The following is a 22,218-nucleotide window of genomic DNA, read 5'->3' as shown; positions in this document are numbered from 1 at the left end:
GTTCATATTTTCCAAGTGAACTTCTCCACAAATCAAACTGTCGTCTGCTTGAGACGTATTGCTCGCAAGCTGAAGATTTGCTCACCAGAAGTGAAAAAACATGGCGTTAAATTAAAGATTATGGACAAACTGAGCATCGTTTGGAGCTTTTTCAATTGGATATCAGCATGATTTTTTTCATAGAATAAGATGGTGGTAAAAACACAATATGTCAAGACTGTTGTGATGTGCCCTTTAACAGCAGGCATGACAATGGTCACAACTTCCTGTCTAAAGTAAGACTTAGTAGTTAGCAATCAGTAAATCAATAACGAGTTTCTTTGAATAAAAATTTAGTTAGTGGGGCTGTCAATATCAAAACAAAGATAAGCTACTTCAGTCATGTCATTGCAGTCATCATGACTAGGATATCTACTGATTTCAAGTGAGAAAAGACAAGACAAGGCAAGACTAGACTACACTAAGAAATAGGTAGACTAGGAAATGTATGGATAAGGCAAGGTAGGTTAAGATTAAATAGAGAGAGTTTCAGCAATAGGGCTAAGAGAAAAAATAAGACCCCAGTTAGGGACAAAGACCCCCAAACCTTCACAATCCAGCTACGCCAAGATATCCTGTCCATAAATGTAAAGAGTAAAACCAGCGACAAAGGACCAACACACACCAGGAGCAGATCTGATTTTCATATGTGGACCAGACACCAGAGGGGTATTCCATAAAACGGGTTATGTTCAAACTCTGAGTATGTTCGGGCTCAAATGAGGGAAACTCTGAGTATCCCATTCCTAAACGCTAGGTACAGTATGTTCTACTCTGAGGAGGTCACCATGGCAACATTGTCCGTGAACTAAACCTGGTCGCTGGTAGGTTTTATCAAAGAAACCCTGGGTTTCTACCTGGCTCCGCCCACCTGAACACCGTGTCTCAAGGAACACTTTTTTTTACTTTAACTTGACTCTTCTCTGACACACACTAGTAACATCACACACCACAGACATGCTCACATCATTACTAATGTCGTGTTGCTTTACATTTTTTTGCTTGTTTTTTCGCAAACGGTAGTTTTCTTTATAACATTGTGGATGCAGGTCATTAAGTGAAAGACACTGAGAGCTTGATCTGCATTAAAATGCCTACATCTGTAGTAAAGTTCCCTGGATACAAACCTGTGGAGAATGTAAATGGGAGATGATAATTAAAATGAATACACATTTAAGGCTCGATTATTGTTTTATACTGTAATATATACAGTTTGATCTGTAGATTACGTAGCTTTGAAGTTATGGTGGGGCAGTGAATTATGACACCGCTCTTGGAAGCGAAGGGTTGCGGGTTTGCGTCCCGCTTCAGTCTTTTTTTTTTATGACATATTTTTTGGACGTCAAGATGACTCTGATGACAATATAACATTAAAAATCAATATAAATGATGCAATATCAAGCGGCAGTCACTGTCTTTATAGCCAGTGTAACGGGAGGGCTCTCTATCCAGCCATCCTATGCTGCTGCCATGTCTCTCCAGACACATTTTATTCATATTATTCCCCGCTCGTCACGTCACTGAAGTGATAAAGTGATGAAGCGACCAAAAAGCGTGACTAATCACGGGTGATTTAAACCAGTATAGTCACTGAAGTGGCGTTCAGTGTGAACGCACCTTTAGAACATGCTCATATTCCTCAAACGCCGGCTTATTTCACCCATCAAGGTGAATAAATCACTCTCTTCTGAGTGGTTACCATGGTAGTTTGTGTAACCTTCGATCCATTGATGATGGCTTTTTATCGCACGCATGCACGTAAGTAACCCAAGGTTTACATACTCGGGGTTGATTGACCCACTTCATACCAGCTGTAATGGAATCCGATACCCGGAGTTTCGAATCGCGAGGTATGTTGACCCAGAGTTTATGGATAAACTCAGAATTTGTTAACCCTCCTTTATGGAATACACCCCTGCTGCTCCTTCGGTATGGAGACAGAATGGCCCTTAATAAGGAGCCATCCAAGGTTCAAGGATTAAAAAAAAAAAAAAAAAAAAAAACACCTACCGCCCCCTCAAGGACCAAAGCGGAACTGCAGAGAAAGGCATTAGAAAATGGCCTGAATGTAGAAAAAACTGTCCACAAATGAACTTTGTATATAAAAAAAACAGCATTAAACTCTCTTATAACCAGTGAGAGAAGTTCACATGTGAATGGATTCAAATGACTAGAACGGACTGCTTGGTTTGTATATTTCCACCCGCAACATCAAAGAAATGCTTTGGTAGTGGAGATATGTTGCATGGAGGCCGACCTTCAAAGAGTTCAGCTCTCATTCAGAGCATCCTCTGAAGTGATGAGGGGCTCTCATCTACAGACGATCCTAACTCGACAACAGAACACTAAACCACAGAAACACTGCTCTTATCAAGCTGTAGCTCTCAAAGTGGTCATGTCGAAAAACATTGAAAGACTGAGGATCTGCTGTCTCGAATAAGCCAAAGGAGGTGTGTTACTGGCGTCACATCGTCATCTTACCTAATGATCTAATGGTATAGGAAATGGTTTTTGATTCGGTGTATTTTCAGTTCAAGGAAATATACTATATGCTAAACATAAACTTGTTTGTTGTTTATTATGAATGTCTTTAAAAATTAACATCAAATTCACAGTTTAACAGCTTTTCTTCAGTCAAACTAACACAGGATCAACTCTACAATGCCACATTTTAACCCCAACAGCTTTTCTTATATAATTGCATAGTCGTATTATATTCATACTTTATTCACACATGTATTTTAATCCTGATAATTCATATTGAATCTTGATTCTTGTGTTAATATATTTGTTGTCTTGGTAACTATGTTTACTTTTTTATTCTTGTACGTATCCTTTTTAGTTTTTCTTTTCACCTTCAATATATTTTCTTACTTGGAGCCACTGTAACCAAATTAATTTCCCCCTAAGATTATTAAAGTCATTCTGATTCTGTACAACACACATAGACACACAAATAAAATTGTAAATTTACACCATTAGCTACTAATACTAGACCTCTTGATGGCCAGGGTTTCTTGAAAAAAGCGCTATATAAATCCAAGCCATTATTTTTATCTAACAAGTTACTATTTCCAAACCAGTAATCAGATTACAGTTACTTATCCAAATCACTGTGAGTTGCTATTCATGTCATTTTCCTCATGTATGTGACAAGTCAAGGTTTCAGCATGAGGACAACTCACACGTTACATAGTCAGACAAAATATAACTGGTCAAATTTGTTTTGTTTTTTTATAAAAACTTGTTTTTTCATGTAATAGTTTGTCAGGAGATATTGTTTATGTTACTGTTAAAAATGCACTTCCATTAAAGTGAGTTTTGGTAAAAACCGGTTGTCGTTTTTCTATTGAGGCGATGGAGGGTGGGTGTGAATGAGCGGCTGAATGTAACTAATAAAGTAACTTGTAATCTAACTTGGTTACTTTTCAAATCAAGTAATCAGTAAAGTAACAAAGTAATTTTTTTAAGGCAGTGGCCATCCGTACGGTTGCCGTATCAATATACCCTACCCTAACCCTAACGCTAATAATTGCTGCGATATTCGGTTATAACTTAACCCTAAACCTAAACCTAAAGGTGTCTTCACACCGAACGCGACATCAGCGACTCTGGCGACTAGGTTACATTCAAAATCAATGTAAATGATGCAATGTCAAGCGACCTCCTTTGAAGCGATGTGACTTGCGCGATTCCAGCGACTCAATCGTGCGGGGTCTGAGTCGCTGGAAGTTGCGCAAAGTCAAATGACTTTGAGTCACGCTGTGTCGCGACATCCAATCAGCGATGAGTTGAGGCAATGAAACAAGCAAAAAGTGTGACTATGTTCAAGCCATTTATCACAGGCAGTTTAAGCAACTATAGTTGCTGAAGTCGCTATACGTACTTGTACTTCGGTAACCGTACCAATAGCACAGGGGTTGTCCAACCGTACAAATAGACACTTTTTTTTTTTTTTTTAAGGAATAATCAATAATCAGATTATTTTTTCAAGGATCAGATAATTTTTGTAAACAATCAGTTCAGTTTAAAAATGACTATTTTGCCTTTAAATATGTGATGTTTACCACTAAAGTACACTTTTTAAAGTTCCCTACTGAGATAAAGTTCCAATGAATTCTGGCTCAAACAGCTCAAAGACACGGTCCGTGGCTGTGGTACTCACATGGTTGTGCTCCCTCCGCAGCTCGCCGTCTGGAGCTCGCCCTGTCCGGGTCCTGTCGGCTCAGCACCTCGGACAGAGACTGCCTGGAGCTCTGCCGTCCAACCTGCAGGTTCAGGTTAAACCGCGCGGTTTTTTTCTTGGTCCTCTCCGACTCCGGGGCAGACTGGGTCCTCTCCGGTTCATGGTTTTCTGGTTCTGAACCGACTTTCACCAACGCGTTCCGGGTCCTGGTCAGCGCAGAAGTCACGGAGCCCATCCCCGAAAGCACCTCAGGAACTCTCCCTCAGGCGGACACTCCAAGCTTCATTTCTCACCTAAACCCCCCCTGAAACGTCACTGGGTTTACTCTCCTAGTTTGAAATAAAGTGTTTTAAAAGCGCCACGGTGACAGAGGAACTGAAAAGTCTGAGTTTGAGCGGGTCGTGTCTACGTCACCCGTGGAAAGTCTCCCGGGACAGAGAGAGGAAAACAAGCTGCATCCATGATTAACCCACTACGATCCCTCAGTGACTGTGACTGCGAACCATCCACCAACATTCAACACACACACACACACACACCCTTCTATTGTCTGGAAATTAGTGTCTGGAATATTCTAAGATTTGCACTTATTAACTGATTTTATTTTTTATTTTTTCATTTTAATGGTTAAATTTGAATTGGTTTCAAAGCAACTCTTTAGAAAGCAGTTCAGCCTGTTCACCACCAGATGGAAGTCACAAAAAAACAGATACAAAAATTTAAATTATTTTCACAGGCTTTTACGGAAGCTTATTGCATTCACTTGAATGAAGAAAAAAAAAATAGAAACGTTTCTGTTTTTATGAGTAGTTTTAGTTATTTTACTCATAATATCAGAAACTTTACTTAAAAAAAAATTAAACTTTTCTCATAAAAACAGAAAGTTTTTTTTAATTATTATTATTATTCAAGTGAATGCAATTTCAACCTTTTAACGCAAATTCTCTCTAGATTTAGTTTTATATCTTAATTTTTCACACAGGATTGGTCTGATTACCACTGACCTTTACAAAGTTGTAGTTTTGATTCTAAGTTAAAACGTTACACAACGTGCATTAAAAAAAAGCAAAAAAAAAAAAAAAAAAAACATTAAAATGAATTTCATTAAGTTGAAAAAGTATGATTGACAACAGGGGGAGCAGCGATTCTAAGGGCAACACTCCTTCCCAATTTAGTTTATTAAATGAATTTACTAAAACCGTGATAAAGCTGTTATTATGTCAGTGATACTGAACTTGATGTCTTAATTGTATTTATTATTCCCCTGAAAACCTTAAAAGGGTGAAACTTTTTAACCCCTTTTTATCTTTTTCTTTGGCCGTTTTGCAACTTCCTTTGTCCCATTTTTGCCCCTTTTCCAAAAAAATGTACACTTTTCTTTTTCAGATTTTAGCTCCTTTTGTCAATAAATATCAACTTCCCCTAATTTTAAGTTTTTTTTTTGACACATTTATGATATATTCCTTTAGCCATTTTGTCACTTTTCATCCAAATAAGCTACATTTTGCCCAATAAATAACACTTATTTCCCTGTTTCACTACATTTTGCCTCTTTTAGTTCCACATTTTTTGCTCTTTTTCATTATTGAAACATTTTGCCATTCTTGACTGCTTGGCCCATTTCAGTCACTTTTCACTCTTTTCTTGGCATGTTTTTGCCACTTTTGGCCCATTTTTTGCTTACACTTGACACGTTGTCACTGTTAACTCTGAACTCTCACCATTCAATCAATCTAACTGAACCCATACGTTTTTAACAATAAATCCCTCTGTAAAAAGGGGAGTTCCATTATTTTTATTATTATTATTATTATTATTATTATTATTAATTTTGATATTATCATCAACTGTATTTACCAACAACATTACATATGATTAATACAAATTCCAACAGTTGTTTAAGACTTTCATGACTGGCAAAAGAAATAAAAAAAATATATTATTTATGAGTGATTTGTTTTTTCTTGTTTAGTACATACATACATTTAAATGTGTCTGTGATCACCGTGGGTCTCTATTTAAAGGTAACCAATATAAAAGTATTAATGCATAATTAATTAACTTCATAGAATACCTGAATTAGCAGACTAAACCATTGAGGAAGTTGGGGTGATAATCATTGTTCTTTATTGGTGTGTGTGCAGGCAAACAACCTATCAAAACAGATTTCCAAACACTACCATGGTTACAGATAAAGAGCTCTCTGCTGGTTGTTTAGTGCTGGTTTCTATAACAGCACTAAACTCAGATTGTCAGCCTCATCTTGTGTGTCACTCCATGTCATCGTGGTTCTGGCTGGACTCATTGATCACCTGAAAGGAGAGAAAGAGGTGAACTATGATTAGCTCCGTCCTCCACTGGAAGAGTAACTGGTGTCCCTAATAGTTTACTGGTACCTGACCGTCTCTGGTCTCAATCGTCTTGATGAGAACCTTTTTATTGGTGGAGGTCTCAACATGCGGCTTGATCTCGAGCAGCGTAGTTTCTGAGGACGAAAGGTTGTGATGTGGGTTATGATGAAATGATCTAAAAACAGACCAACTGACCATGAGGCGATGATGGAGACATGGAGGACTGAAAGCACACCATTCTTATCATTAATGTTTTAATATTTACTCAATATTATATTGTTATTTTTTCTTAACTTGCTTTCTCTATACTCTTGTATTTTCTTGTCTTAACTTATTTCACCTTATCGTCGCTAATTAATATAGCTCATCTTGTCATAACTCATTTCTTATTTACTTATCTCAACTTGTCTTGACTTTCCTTATTTCATCTCATCTTAACGTATTTTTTCTAAGCTTGTGATATCTCATCCTCAACAAAACTCAATTGAACTTGATTGTTCTTGTTTCTTTTTATCTTAACGTATCCCTAGTTATCTTATCTTAGCCCAACTTGTCTCACCTCTTCTTGACTTAACTAGTCTCATCTCAACTTAACATGTCTTATCTTGTCTTCTTAACTTAGCTCACTGAATCTCTCAACAACTCATCCTAACCTGTCTAAGCTTAACTTACCCCATTCTTTCTCATCTTAACTATACGTGTTTCAGCTTATCTTGCTCTTGTCCTGATTTCTTCTTAACTTAACATATCTTATTTCATCTAAACTCAACTGAACTTGTCTTGCCTTGTTTGTAATTTACTTGTCTAAACTTAACGTGTGTTATCTCAACTTAGCGCGTCTCGTCCTTGTCTAATCTCTCTAACTTAACTTATCCTATCTTATGTCAGCCTAACTCAACTGAAATTGTCTTGCCTCATATTGAATTAACTGGTCTCGTCTGAACTTAAGTTCTTTCATCTTAATTTATCTCATCTCACGTCGACTCAACTTAACTCATCTTATCCCAAACTCAACTTGTCTTCTCTCGCCTTTACTGAAAGAGTAACTGAACCCCAAAACCAGTTTCTGCTGAATACAAATGTATTTGGGGATGAAGTAGTGCTGTTGATTGATCATGGTCCAACTCTCAACATTTTAGTCAAATTATTTCAATTTGGCATATTTTATTGTAAAATATCAGAGTGACTGCCCTCTATGGGTTAAAACCCGGCAATTACAATTGATTTTTGCTATTGGCCGAGAACAAGATCATGTGACATTTAGTGACGTCTTGAGTCACAAACAACCACTGTTAGCCCCGCCCCTTTTTAAAAACTAGCACCTGTGGGCTCTACAATCTGTGGTGAGTTGGTTGGATTGAAAGAAGAGTGAATAGAGAGGTTTATTGAGTAATGAGTAGCTAGTTAGCGTAGCATAGATCGTTTTTTGGAGATTTTATAGTATAGACTGGGCGTGTCTTCACTCCTCCATGAACCCCACCCATAATCAAGGCATTTTTTAAATTTCCCTCCTAGTGGCAGGTCAGGAGAAAGCAGGGGTTTAGTTACTCTTTAACTTGTCTTAACATAACTTATCTTAAAAGTCCTACATCATGCAAATCAACTTTTTTGAGCTCTTAACCTTGTTACAATGTTAATTTCTTATCAAAAACAGCACCAAAATATTATTGGGAGTCCTTCCTGTATCTCTGAGAAATCCTCAATAATCCTGCTCTCTGAGCTGCTTCTCTGCCCTCTTCTGAGAAACGAGCGGTTCAGAATGCCAGTGACGTCACTAGAATTCTGAACCGTCCCCTCCAGGAAGTGCCTTCTACTGGTGCCGTCCCTCTACAGTGAACATACACGGCCATTCTCTCTGGCGCTAGAGGCATGCGAGCGGCCGAAGAACATCTGTTTGGATGGTCATTGTGCTTTCTTATCCAGTCTGCACAGGGAAAATAAACGGACTTTGTTTTTGTTTAAAAAGATAATGTCTGGTAACCAGAGTTTGGAATAACGGCGTTTAAAATAACGGCGTTAGGTAACAGCGTTTGTTTTTCTGTAACGGGGTAATCTAACTAATTACTTTTTACGCCGCTACAACGCCGTTAACGTTACTGAACGTTAAATGCGGTGTGTTACATGTATTGATTGAATAAACTGATGATCCGAAAGCATCCCTGGCTTCTTACTCAGCTGTATTGAGGAGGCGGGTTAAAAACAAGGTGAGCGATTATGATTGGCTAAGGCGGCGTCATGTTCCATGGTAGCCAATCAGAGCCAGTGTTTTTACCCATGTGCCAGCACACGCGCCACACACACACACACACACACACTACAGATTAGCTGAAGCAGCAGAGATCGTGAGCGTTGAGCAGTCCGATGAGAAGTTGGCATTTTTAAGGTGACGATACAAACACTACTTTAAATTAATTGTGGTCAAAGACAAGAACGTGTATGTGAAGTGTTCATTATATCCAGGAGTGAAGACTTTCTCGACATCCTTTGTAAGCAAATCGAATATAATGAAGCGCCTCACAACGACACACGCATCTAAAAAATCTGAATTTTTTGACATATAGCAAGTTTTTTTTTAACAGTAATGCAAATAGTTACTTTACTTGGTAATGAGTCACTTTTATTATAGAGTAATTCAGTTACTAACGCAGTTACTTTTTGGAACAAGTAATGAGTAACTATAACTAATTACTTTTTTAAAGTAACGTTCCTAACACTGCTGGTAACCGAAAATGCGTGTTTGACAGTCTTCGGAATTTGTTCAAACTTCCTAAAGAAAAGTCTGCTCGCCAGAAGTGGTTGGAATTAATCTCTGGAAGCACGCGACACACCATCCAGCATCCGTTATTCTGTGACCGTCACTTTACAGAAGACTGCTTGGTGAACCTTGGCCTGTTCCGAAGTGGATTGTCCAGTAAATTACATCTTCAAACCGGTGCGATTCCCACATTAAAACCCACTGATGGAGAGGTCACAGCTGTATGTGAAATAAACCTCTGGTGAAATGTTAGCCATACTCGCTTCTTTGTCTTTATATTTCAACGCTCCTCCATCTCTGGAACTGTTTACAAAGTTTTGTGGGCGTGCTTGTGGCCCATGCTCTAGGGCTATGTCATGAAATGGGAGGCACTCACATGGGGAGAGGCGGAGACCGTGCGTCTCAACTTCTTGATAGAAAATAAGTAATAAGCCATAGGTGGCTGTAGTTGATTTTGGAAGGTCTTAATATAGCATGATATAGGACCTTTAACTTATTTCATCTGAACATTGGGTTCTTACCTCTCAGGTTTAGGGTTGAGAAGTTGGGCAGTGGGCTGGAGATCCTGCAGAGTAAACACAAACGTCATCCTCTGTGTTCTGTGTGCTTTTAGAGTCCATGTCTCATCTCCTACCTGCTCTCCTCTCCCTCCAGCAGCTTCCTGTAGGTGGCAATCTCGATGTCCAGGGCCATCTTCACGTTGAGTAGATCCTGGTACTCCCGGAGGTGACGGGCCATCTCATCCTTCATGTTGTGAATGTCCTCCTCCAGGTGGCTGATGGTGTCCTGGTATCCACTGGACTCCAGGGAGAAGTTTTCCTCCGTCTCTCTTAACTGACGCTCCATAGACTCATTCTTGGGGTGAGAAATAAATTGAAATGCAAATGGTCTGATTTCAAGACTTACTGTCAGCCTCTGACACAAGGCTGTAAAGGAAAAAAAGGCTAGTTTTTTTGAATGAATGAATGTGAGTTGAATTACATTTTATTGTGAAAGGATACAAAAGGATAAAAGTGTCATTTTAACCCGAAATACTGCTAAAAGTTGGACTCTTAATCAGGAAGTAACAGCACCAGGAACAAGGTGAATATCCTAAAATATTTAATGGGTTTTAGTTTTCAATGTTTTCCTTTATAGTCCATAGTGAACTTGATATTGCACACTTACTGTCCCTTTGAGGGCGTCCACCTCACAGGTGAGAGCCTGGACTTGACGTCTGTAGTCGTTGGCCTCCTGTTTGGATGCTCGGAGGGCATCGTTGTTCCTCGCTGCAGCTTCAGTGAGGTCAGCAAACTGACAATCACAGTGAGAGGCACAGATAAACATTTAAAAATGATGAGTAAACATTTCTGAAAGGTCATAAAAGGAGGCGGGTAATTATCATCTGTGTAAACCCTACCTTGGATTTGTACCATTCTTCAGACTCCTGAAGATTCTTAGAGGCCAGGTTCTCGTACTGCAGACGGACGTCCCTCAGAGCTGCAGTAAGGTCAGGCTTGGCCACCTCCATGTCCACCTGCATGTGCTGCTGCTGCTGCAGGATCTGACTCTGCAGCTCCAGCAGCTCCTGGGAGGAAACAAAGAGCGTTTAGGTGTTTATCTAAAGATCGCCTTGAAACCTTTACATCAATGGGACAAAATGTACAACACACACGCAAGCATGTACACGTTCTTTGTTTTTTTTTTTTAAGTAACCTTCCCTCACTCTCTAACCTCCACCTAAACCTAACCCTAAGACGCTACGTACGTGTACTTCGGTAAACTTACCAATAGCACAGGAGGTTGTCCGTACGTACGGCAACTGTACGAAAAGACACTTTCTAAATTTTACAGCACGTGGAATCCTATTTTGGAGTATTTTAAACTTTTAGATGACCCCCATTACACTAAATAGAGGGTTTTCACGGCCATCACCGTCTCATCAAACCAGAAGTCGCCATATTGGAGGTAAACAAAGTGCACGCAAGCAGATCCCGAATGTCGAACAAAATGAAATGGTGAATTATTGCCGTGTTTTTGGCTGTACCAATCAGTCAGACCGTGAAAAACATTTAGAGTTTTATGGACAACCAAAAGTTAGAACAAATCAGGGAGAAGAATGTCAAAAGTTATCAGAGGAAAGGAGGCGTTTGTGGTTAGAAAAGCTAAACCAGGATTTACGAGGCAAAAATCTGGACAACATCCGTATTTGTTCGACCCATTTCTTGTCATGTAACTGAACTGTTGATAGCAGTGGCTTTTAGCTAATTTCCTAGTGTGATGATGAGAATATAATTCATATCAAGCTACAGCATTATTGACCTAATATAATGATATTTAATAGCCTGCTACAGTAGTAACACAGTTCTTAAAATGTTGAGCTAAAATGTGCTGTATTTCTCATAGTATTCCAGGTAAAAGGTCTGACCTTTATCAAAACGATGACCCACATTGGTTAAAACCAGGTAGTTGCCCATATCAGGATATGCAATAGATGAAAGACTCTCCTGTTCGTCATTGATTCAAGACGAGGGAACCGACTCGTATGGATCTGCACCACCAATAAACCGTAACTTTTACAAATATCGTGCCCTTTCCTGCAGATCAAGTCCTTCCCTGTATGTCTTTGCATCTATAACACATTTTGAGGAGCTTTTCTGTGGTTTTGGACATTTATCCATCGCAGTGTTTACCTCCAAGTGCCTCTAATATGGCCACGCATCCAGGTTACTGCCTAGATTAGAACACGACGTAGGTCAAAACCCTCTGTTTGGAGCTAAATTGTGGATATCTTACAATGATGTTAATAGCCTCATTGTTAGTATTGTGTATTTTGTCGTTTTGTGTTTGTTTATCCAGATTTACTTGTGTTTAGAATAAACTCTGGACTAAACTTACTGTATTTTTATGTATACTTTGTGCCTGGCTGTATGTCTTTTTCTGTCTTGTGTCATATGTAAAATGTTAAAAATCATAAATAAAGTTAAAAAAAAAAAAACAGTTCTCCCTCCCAACATTTGGCTGCCCTCTTCAAACAGCCTTTGGCCATTGTAGCCCATTAAAGCTGAGAATTGTACTTTATCATTTGCATGAATGTACCAAAGCGTTTGCAACTTGTTCAAAGATGACAAACTGCTATTTTGATCTGAGAAATGTACCAAAGTGAATGAAAAACTGTAAGCCTGGTGAAAAAAAGCACTAACAAAGAACATTAAACTAGAGGCTATGGTGAGATAATATATGTGCTTTCTGGTCCCGAGCCATGACAGGAGAACCCCTGCAGCAGTCGCGGACACTGGACACAGATTTACCCACAGAGAGAAGAAGCTGACCTCATCGTGCAACTTCTTGAGGAAGTTGATCTCATCCTGAAGGGACTCAACCTTCCGTTCAAGGTCCAGCCTGGCGAGGGCGGCGTTGTCCACATCCTGTAATAACACAATACAGACAGACAGTGTTGTTCTGATTCACTGTGAGGTCACAAACACGAGCAGCCAATAAAAAAAAAAAACAATACAAGCACATGATGTGTGTGCGTTTTCCATCTAATTGGTAGAGGTCATACTGTGTGACTACAGCACACATGGATTTGCTGTGTCATCAGAGGAGTGATAGATAGATAGATAGATAGATAGATAGATAGATAGATAGATAGATAGATAGATAGATAGATAGATAGATAGATAGATAGATAGATAGATAAATAGATAGATAGATAGATAGATAGATAGATAGATAGATAGATAGATAGATAGATAGATAGATAGATAGATAGATAGATAGATTTTAAGCCACCATGTTTCATTTGATGGATAGACGGATAGACGGATAGACGGACAGATAGATAGACAGACAGACAGACAGACAGACAGACAGACAGACAGACAGATAGACAGATAGACAGACAGATAGATAGATAGATAGATAGATAGATAGATAGATAGATAGATAGATAGATAGATAGACAGACAGACAGACAGACAGATAGATAGATAGATAGATTTTAAGCCACCATGTTTCATTTGACAGTCTGTTTTCGTGTTTTATTGTGTATTACTAATGTAGTGCAGACATAGGTGACATGTGGGCCCCAAAGTAAATGTACAAAATGACAGAAAAATACACAAAACAAGAGCAAGAATACATTAAAAAATACAAAGAAATTCAACACTGCAAGAAAAGACAGTAAAAGACATGAGAAAAACACAAAAAAATACTACAAAAAACACACAAAACTACTACAAAAATGAACAAAACAACAACAGTAATACACAAATTACTCAGAAAGATATACAAAAGTGCAGAAAATGACAACAAAAGTAGACAGAAAGACAGGAAAAATTACTCCGCAAACCCACTGTACTGAAGAACAAGCAAAACGACAACAGAAATACACAAAAATGACTCCAAAAAACATATATTTTACAAGAAAAACACAAGAAAGGACGACAGCAATGCACAAAATGCCTCACAACGAGCAAGAGAACAACAAACATGCAAAGAATGACAGAAAAACACACAAAATTACTATAATCCTGTATTAATGCTCAGATTAATGCTCATTATTCTAAATACTGATATGAATGTTGATCATGTGGCCCTCCAATCAAACAAACACATTTTTGTGGGCCCACTGTGATAAAAGTGGCCTACCTCTGATGTAGTGTATTAATGTAATGTAAAACGACATGAAAGTAGAATAAACTTACATGTTATTTATACATTATAATACTTTATCTTTTGTTATATAACTGTGGATTGGTGTTAAAGTCCAAATTTAAGTGGAGAAAAGTATAATTTTTTTTTTTTTTTATCATCCTTGGAAGTTCAGATTTATTGGCTCTCAGATCAGTTAGAAAAAATAAAGATGAGTGTTATGCATCTAATTCTCATGCTTTTCAGTGCCTGAAGCAGCCATAACACAGTGAGCTAATCAGAGTTTCCTAAACACGGTGAAGGATAAGGAACGACCTGCCTGACTGAGCAGAGACTTGTCCCTGAGCCAGGCACCGCCTTCTTCCTTCCTGTCATTCATATGATGGTTGGTGAAGCATGTGGTTTTGAACCACCATAACAATAGCAGACTGAACATCAGATTACACTATTTATCACACTAAAGGAACATTAGTTTTGCATGAGGTTTAGTGACTGAAAGGAGCTGATGCTAGAGAGGGAAAGCATACTTTTTACACTGAATTATAATCCTAAAACAAAGTACCGGTAATGCTATATACAGCTATTAAAACAAACCTTCAAAGACCCAAAAAGTGTACATATGGTGTAGTTAGTTTTAATATGTTAATATCTCTGCCAAACCATAAACTGACGATGAATAACCTCAATCTGATGGTTTTGAGTTCAAGTCCTACATTCTTTTAGTTCCTGACTTCTGGTTTTAGTAATTAGGGGTGTCCCGATCCAATATCGATATCTGATATTGGTCCGATATTAGCCTGAAAACGAATATCGGATTAAAATTTCCTGATTTTCCGATTTAATTGTAGAATACTGTAGATATTATGTTGAAGGTTAAAATGTATGTAACCAATTGGTTAATAATAAATGGGTCAGTTTTTCTCATACCTACTGTTGCTGACTATTGTTCTCTGTTTGAGTGACATCACTTGATCAAACCTTTTCTAACATTCCACACTACAAAATAAGTCATTATTATTATTTTTTTTTTATTAAAGTCAAGAGAAATAAAAAAAAAAACAAAACCAAAAAAAAAAAAAAGTATGTATGATTCATGCTGATATCGGAACAATATCGATATGGGCCGATACGCAAGGCTGCAATATCGGTATCATATCGGAAATGAAAAAGTTGTATCGGGACATCCCTATGGGTAATCTGTTTTGTTGTTCTCCCATCTCTTTATTTGTTCATGGGTTACAGTTTGTTATTGTGCTTGTCTATTTGTAATAGCAGAGTGATTGTATAGAACAGAGATTTCCCTCTTGTTTCCACACAGGTGGAGCCCATCTTCCTGATTACCTTCCCTCTAAATTTTAACATTTTTAAAATTTAGCCAAAAAAAATTTGGGGGAAAAAAAATGTAAGATAAAAATCTAATGGTGACCTTGAAGAAGAAGACACGGTTTCTATCAAGAGTGGGAGACAATAGCAGATTATACCTTAGATAATCATTTATTACATATTAAGGCAGTGCTTCTCAAAGTGTGTGGCGCAACCCCTGGTGGGGAATGAAGGTATGACATGTGGGGCGTGACAAACAGGAGGACATTTAAAATTTCATGCCATCTTCTAAAAAAGCCTTTCTTCATTGACACCCAACAAAATGCGTACACACAAAGAAGCCTAAAAAAGTAGCTAAATGAAACTGCTGCTAGACTGCATAAGAAATGCAACCGGAAACAAAATGCAACGTGAAACCAAGGTGCAAAAATAATGATTTACGTCAGCATGTACTTCAGATTAAGTGAATTAATAAACTTTCAATAGCTGACTCAAAAGAATATTCCCTACTGGTTTTCTTAAGCTTTTTGGCACGGATTGCCAACAATGTTTCATTATTTCCTGTATTTTGACAACTCTACTTCTAAATTGATTTTTATACAGGTAAATAGCTTAATTTGGTTTTTGATTTATTATGAAATATGATGTTACTTGTTCCCCGTTAGTTTAATACATTTAAAAATGTTATTTATCAGGATTTTATGGGGGGCAATGGGCACTGGTGGGGCTTGAAAGTTCACCTTCATCCAAAGTGGGAAACACCCAAAAATGTTTGAGAACCAATATTTTAAGGAAAAGTTAGTGAGAAACCAACAAATTGGTAATGCTTGAGAGCAAAATAATTCATATTACATGCAAATATCTTTCATTCTACATTAACAAACACTTTGGAGCAGAAGATAAAACTACATAATGCACCCCATAACAGATATGATAAGTAAGTAAGCTCAATATTCAGTATTCAGAGTTAAATGTACCTGCGAGGTGTGGGTTGGATTAAAAGGAGAGAGATACGGGGTAATTAGTTACAGCTTAGGGCTGGGAGGTATACTGGTTCATACCGAATACCGGTGCATATTTTCGTTATGATGTGAATTTTTAATATACCGCCGCACCGGTGTATTTGATTACACAACAATCGCTGCATTTCAGTCATGTTGCACTTCTAAATAGGAACAGTAGCGCTGTGGTGTTAGTTATGGTGTAAATGGGTAAGAAATACATTGAAAGCTCTGAAGCTGCATGTGTGCATGTGCCTGCATGCAATGCATGTGTCTCTGCTACAGGATGACAACACTCACGGACAGATATTATATACGTATATAATATCTGTAGTCACGGAGACACGGTTAGCCTAGCATGTCGGCAATAATTCACAAAAAAAGAGAGCAAAGGATCGCAATTTGTAATTCCTATAACGCGGAAATAAGTCCTGGTGGACATGCAAACAAAACGTTACGTTATTCACTATAAGAAACCACCACACCACTGTGGTTAATAACAGACGGAGTCAGGCTGTGTCTCATTGTAGCTTGTATTACTACTAGTGTGGAATTATTCTACAATATTCACTCATCATGACAGTAAAATTAACCATCCTAAGTCAATCTGCTGCAGTAATTCATCTCTCAACCACTAGAAAATGCTGTGAACACCTGATTATGCATAAAAAAAATACCCTCATAAACTGTGAAACCTTTAGAATTTTGAAAAATACCGTTATATACATTTTTGGTCATACCGCCCAGCCCTATTGCAGCTGTAGTGAGGTGTCCCAGTGTGTTGGTGGAAGCCTTACCTGTGACAGTCTTGTAATAGTGTCCTCATGCACACAGTTTAAGAATACAGTGACATGAAAGTGTTTTCCATGGCTCAAATTATGGTTTTCTACACCAACACAAATATAAAAACATTATAGATTGCTAAGCTGCAGTTTTTAATCCACCAACTCTGAATAAATTAAACGATTCAATGATCAGTACGATTTAAAAGGAGAAAACTTCTCCAAAATGATTTTTTCTTCTGATTACTTAAGAGCAGATACCAGAAAATAAATAAAAATTATTTCTGCAAAGCAGAAGTTGAGACCTGCTGTGTTAGATCATGTGTAGAATACTGAGAGGAGACGGCGCCCGTCCTCTCGCTCTGATAACCACGGAGGGTCCAAACTGTCTGAGCTCATTCACGCTCAGCATTTTGGACCTGAAAAGACCTGTCCATCACTGCTGGCCTGATTTCACTCTGCAGCCACAACTTGGCCTTTTGTTCCAGGACGAGGTCAGACTAGAACTCGCCACCAAGTTTGGTCCTGGATCTGATTCTGATGTCATCAGAGCAGAGCCTTCCTGTCTGCTGAGCTCAGGATGAACTTCAGAGACTTGTCATCATGAACTGAAACCTTACATAAGAGCTCAGAGATTTTTGTTTTTAATAAATACTCGCTTTAATAAAGAAGATTAAGGTAATATAAAATTATAAATGCTGAAATATAGAATTATAGACATTAAATGACATAATATCCTAAGGTATATTATTCAGCTTTTTTTTATTTAATGAATTGTCTTTTTAGTTATTCATTTTTCATTTCTTTTTTTTGATATTTACCAAATTATTTATGAATTCTAATTGTATCTACCTCACCTGTCTGAAGCTCTGCATGTTAGCTTCAGCTTCCTCCCGCTGGCACATTTCCTCCTGTAACCTGCAAAGACGTGAAAATAATTATCTCTCCGTTTTTAGACTCATTATCTTGTTTGTTTGTTTTTTTTTTTTTTTTGTCGCATCCAACAAAGTTGATCTTATTGAGAAATTTTGAAGCACAAATAGGAAAACACAAACCAGATCCTTAAAATGTTTATATATATTATATAATCAGAGCTCTTACATTGTGCTCTTTGTAATTTTTAAAACTATGTTCTTAACCAGGTCTAATGTCATGTTAACAATACATTGAAATAGTGTAATTATCATTCTTCTTCTTTTTTTTTTCTTTCGAAAAATACAAGAAGATTTGAGTGTGTTCCCAGTGATATATTAAATTTCCAGGAGTGGCCAATTCGGGTCCACAGGCATCGAATTTAAAGGGCAGTTTTAAAAATACAGATCTGCTTTTTATGTTATTTTTAAGGCTAAACGAACATGAGAACTTACCTTTAAATTAAAGATAATAATGCAAATACAATGTACCTCCATGTGCCAGCAGTTAATAACAAATGCCTGAAACTTGCTTCCAAAACTACAGTTCGTATTAGTTTATAGTTTTATGAACAGAATAAAACAAAACAGTGTAAAATAAAAAAAAAAATATATATATATATATATATATATATATATACTGTATATACAGTATATATTTTTTATTTTTTTTAACTGTTATATTTAACCCTCTGAACAGAAACCAGTGCTGTCAGTGGCTCCAGTTTGAGATTCAGACCCCTAAAAGTACTGTAATTGAGTAGTTTTTATAAGTTCTCGTACTTTTTTGAGTATTTTTCTAAATCAGTAATTTTACGTGTACTTAAGTACCTTTTAAAAGTAGTAAAGTAATGGAGTTATGGAGTAGAATTATGTTTATTTAATGATCAACAGACATTGTGAAACATAAAAAAAATAAAATGACCAGACAACAATCAAATGCATCACATCATAGGCGACCAACCAGATTAAAGCATTGAATGCTGGTTATTTTCTCAGTTTTAGAGTTCATAAATGTAGTTATTCATAGAGCCTGAGAATTGTTCATTTTGAATTGAATTCATTAGTGTTGTTTTATTTATAAGAATTGTACATTTTGACAAACCTTTCATTTTATACAGATGCCTTTGTGGAAAATAAATGAAGTTCTAATTGTGCAAGATTTGGTCTCTTCCTTTTTAAGTTTAGACATTTCCGATACGATACCGATATTGCAGCCTTGCAAATCAGCAGATAACAATATTGATCCGATACGATATCAGCATGAATCATACATACTTTTATTACTTTATTTTATTTATTTTATTTATTTAAAAAAATTATAGTAATTAGTTATTTTGTAGTGTGGAATGTTAGAAACTCAAACAGAGAACAATAGTCAGCAACAGTAGGGATGAGAAAAACTGACCCATTTATTATTAACCACTTTGTTACATACATTTTAACCTTCAACATAATATTTACAGTATTCAACATTTGAATTAAATAAATAAAAAAAATCGGAATTTTGAACAAGATATCTGATATTTGTTTTCAGGCTAATATCGGACCGATATTGATATTGGATCGGGACACCCCTAGTTTATACATGAGATGTTTACTGTATGCAAGGGAGTCATGGAGAGATTAATTATCGAAAATAAACATGGGAGGTGGAAGTAACTACTAACTTTTACTTTGAGTTTTATTTAATTAAGCTACTTTTTACTTGTAAATTTCTATCAAGTAACAGTACTTCTACTTGTGTAAAATATATCAGTACTCTTACACCTCTGACCCTGACTCAAGCATATTATTGGACATAAAGGTGAACTTTGTTTTAATGTAAACTTTTGAGGAACAATGTAAAACGTAATTCCTCCAGATGAAGTAGCACCTACTTCTCCCTTAGCCTGTGGATGTCCTCCTCCAGGTTGTCCCGGTGCACCTCCACCCGGGCCTTGTCGTTGCTGAGCCGGTCCACCTGCAGCCTGAGCTCCTTCAGCTCGTCCTGGTACAGGTCCCCCACCCTGGACGTGCCCTTCCCCCGCAGCTGCTCCAGCTCCGCCTGCAGGATCTTGTTCTGCTGCTCCAGGAATCGGACCTTCTCGATGTAGTTGGCGAAGCGATCGTTGAGCGACTGCATCTGGGCCTTCTCGTTGGTGCGGTTGGACATGAAATCGGTGTTGATGGCGTCGGACAGAGCGAAGTCTAGAGTGTCGGAGCCCAGTCGGGGCATGGCAGTGCTGCTGCTGCGGGACTTCAGGCTCCTCTGGGTGGAAGACAGCCCGAAGGATGTCCGGGAGCGCACCGGGATGGTGAACTGGCGGCCGGTGAAGGTGCTCCTGACGGATGCTCGGTCCCCGCCGAACATCTTCTTGTAGGAGGAATGTGGAGCTGGTCTGTAGGACATCTTTGAAAGTTTCTCTGCAGAAGGTTCTGTGATCAGGATGAGTCTGGAGATGCACCGCGCAATGCACTGTGCGTAAAGAGAGGCTGTTATATAGTCTCCTCCCTACACACACACACACACACACACACACACACACACACACACACACACACACACACACACACACACACACACACACACACACACACACACACACACACACACACACACACACACACACACACAAGTTTGGAGGGGTGCCTATAGGGGTTTCTTTTCTTTTGTGGGAGGGTGGAGTTTTTTTTTTGTTTTTTTTTCCAATCATGTCGCTTCAACACTATAGGGATTTTCAACCTTGGGGTCGGGACCCCATTTGGGGTCGCCTGAAATGTCTAGTATTTAATTTTTAAAAGTTACTGATTTTTAAACGATTGTTCTTTTTGAAATACAAATGCACAATCTTAAACGGCTGTATTTTTACTTTCACCAAAAATGAATCTAGTTCATATAAAATGCAGTAAATCTGAGCTGGCACAACTTGTCACTAATCCTGGCTACTTTGTATTTGTAATACAGTATTACAAACATGATCAAAAACTAATTTGAAAGTGTCTGTTTGTACGGTTGTCGTACGGACAACCCCAGGTGCTATTGGTACATTTACCAAAGTACGTAGCGTGTTAGGGTTAGGGTTATAATCCTATATCGCACCAATTTTAGGGTTAGGGTTAGGATTAGGTTTAGGGTAAGGTTTAGTCTTAGTCACTCGACCTAAACTGACCAATGACTGCCCTATCACGTGACCTAAACTGGCCAAATAGGGGCGCTGCGTACGGATAGAATGTTGGTATATTGATATGGCAACTATAGCCACATTTAAAAAAAAAAAAGTACTGATTTTTAAATTATGATTCTTTTTCAAATTCAAACGCACAATCTTAAACAATATTCATACTTTCACCAAAAATGAATCTACAGTATAACAAACATGATGAAAAACTAATTCTAGAAAAAAAATGTCTTTGGGGTCGCCAGAAATTCTTGATCGTCAAAATGGGGTCACGATCCAAAAAAGGTTGGGAACCACTGGCCTATACTTGAACTCATTGGGCTCCAAATCAAATAAGGGCTACTCTATATTTATTACATTTATTAGGCTACATGTGCCTTTGTGGATTTTTTCAACAAATAACTGACTTCAATGGCTGAAAATTGGTTTATATAATAATATTGATTAATAACATTTTTGGCCCAGATTATGACATGGTGTCACAGGACTTTTTGAAAAACGCATACGCTGCCAATAACTTATTGTTATCCTGCATTTTCTTTCTTTCTTTCTTTCTTTCTTTTTCTGAGGAAATCATACTTTCCAAGCGCAAACAACCACCAATTTAAAATTCACACCAAATCAACCAAATGTGCTACAGATTTGTAACTTTCACCAAAAAGTAGCCCTAACACTAAAGAAACACACATTACACATTTAAACAAATTGCAAATGATGAAATCCATAACTTTGTTTTTACCAAACTTGCTACATCTGCAGACATATGCATATAGGTGATCCAAAACAGATTTTTTTTTGATTCATCAAAAATTGAGCCTACATTGCCTCCAAAGGTTTGATTGATTTATTTTTAAATATTTTTATTTTGTAAACAGACTTGCAAATTCTTGCTGAATATATTTAAAATGTTGATTTAAAAAGGACAAAATCAGTGGAGAGGATGTTTGGAAAATGTCGGAATTTTATCTCAAAAACTGAATTTATTTACAGCATTTTACAGAATTTTGCTCTCATGTAAACAGTTGGAGTCAATTAAAAAAAAAAAAAAAAAAAAAGATTTTTTAAACATCAGTT

The 22,218-nt window shown here is 37.6% G+C and overlaps 2 protein-coding genes across 4 annotated transcripts in view; both read right to left on the bottom strand.

The window, feature by feature from the left end:
* Positions 1 to 4,682, bottom strand: part of pde1cb (phosphodiesterase 1C, calmodulin-dependent b) — a 140,463-nt gene extending 135,781 nt beyond the window's left edge. For all 3 annotated transcript variants that reach the window (XM_028472734.1, XM_028472732.1, XM_028472733.1), the window contains exon 1: positions 4,205 to 4,682. In XM_028472734.1, the coding sequence (XP_028328535.1) occupies positions 4,205 to 4,460 (256 nt within the window). In that variant the 5' untranslated portion in view covers positions 4,461 to 4,682. The remainder of the gene's footprint in view (positions 1 to 4,204) is intronic.
* Positions 4,683 to 6,337: 1,655 nt separating this feature from the next.
* LOC114479432 (vimentin A2-like) lies at positions 6,338 to 20,375 on the bottom strand. The gene is made up of 9 exons (XM_028473100.1): positions 19,864 to 20,375; positions 17,930 to 17,990; positions 12,643 to 12,738; positions 10,731 to 10,898; positions 10,499 to 10,624; positions 9,966 to 10,186; positions 9,853 to 9,896; positions 6,622 to 6,710; positions 6,338 to 6,537 (listed from the first exon to the last, which is right to left on the bottom strand). Exons 1-9 carry the CDS (start codon positions 20,373 to 20,375, stop codon positions 6,496 to 6,498), a joined length of 1,359 nt encoding a protein of 452 aa, XP_028328901.1. The 3' UTR covers positions 6,338 to 6,495.
* Positions 20,376 to 22,218: the final 1,843 nt, after the last annotated feature.

This window comes from Gouania willdenowi, chromosome 17 (assembly GCF_900634775.1).
Source record: "Gouania willdenowi chromosome 17, fGouWil2.1, whole genome shotgun sequence".
Classification (NCBI taxonomy): Eukaryota; Metazoa; Chordata; class Actinopteri; order Blenniiformes; family Gobiesocidae; genus Gouania; species Gouania willdenowi.
Note: the sequence above shows the minus strand (reverse complement) of the source record. Positions and strands in the feature narration are given on the sequence as shown.

Bases quoted from the DNA above. Each gene is read 5' to 3' on its own strand.
- LOC114479432 (XM_028473100.1), bottom strand. From the start codon at position 20,375: ATGTCCTACAGACCAGCTCCACATTCCTCCTACAAGAAGATGTTCGGC. The intron at 10,625-10,730 runs GTAGGGTTTACA...TGTGATTGTCAG, and splicing joins AAGAATGGTACAAATCCAAG to TTTGCTGACCTCACTGAAGC. The intron at 6,711-9,852 runs GTAAGAACCCAA...TTTCGTCCTCAG, and splicing joins CTCAACCCTAAACCTGAGAG to AAACTACGCTGCTCGAGATC.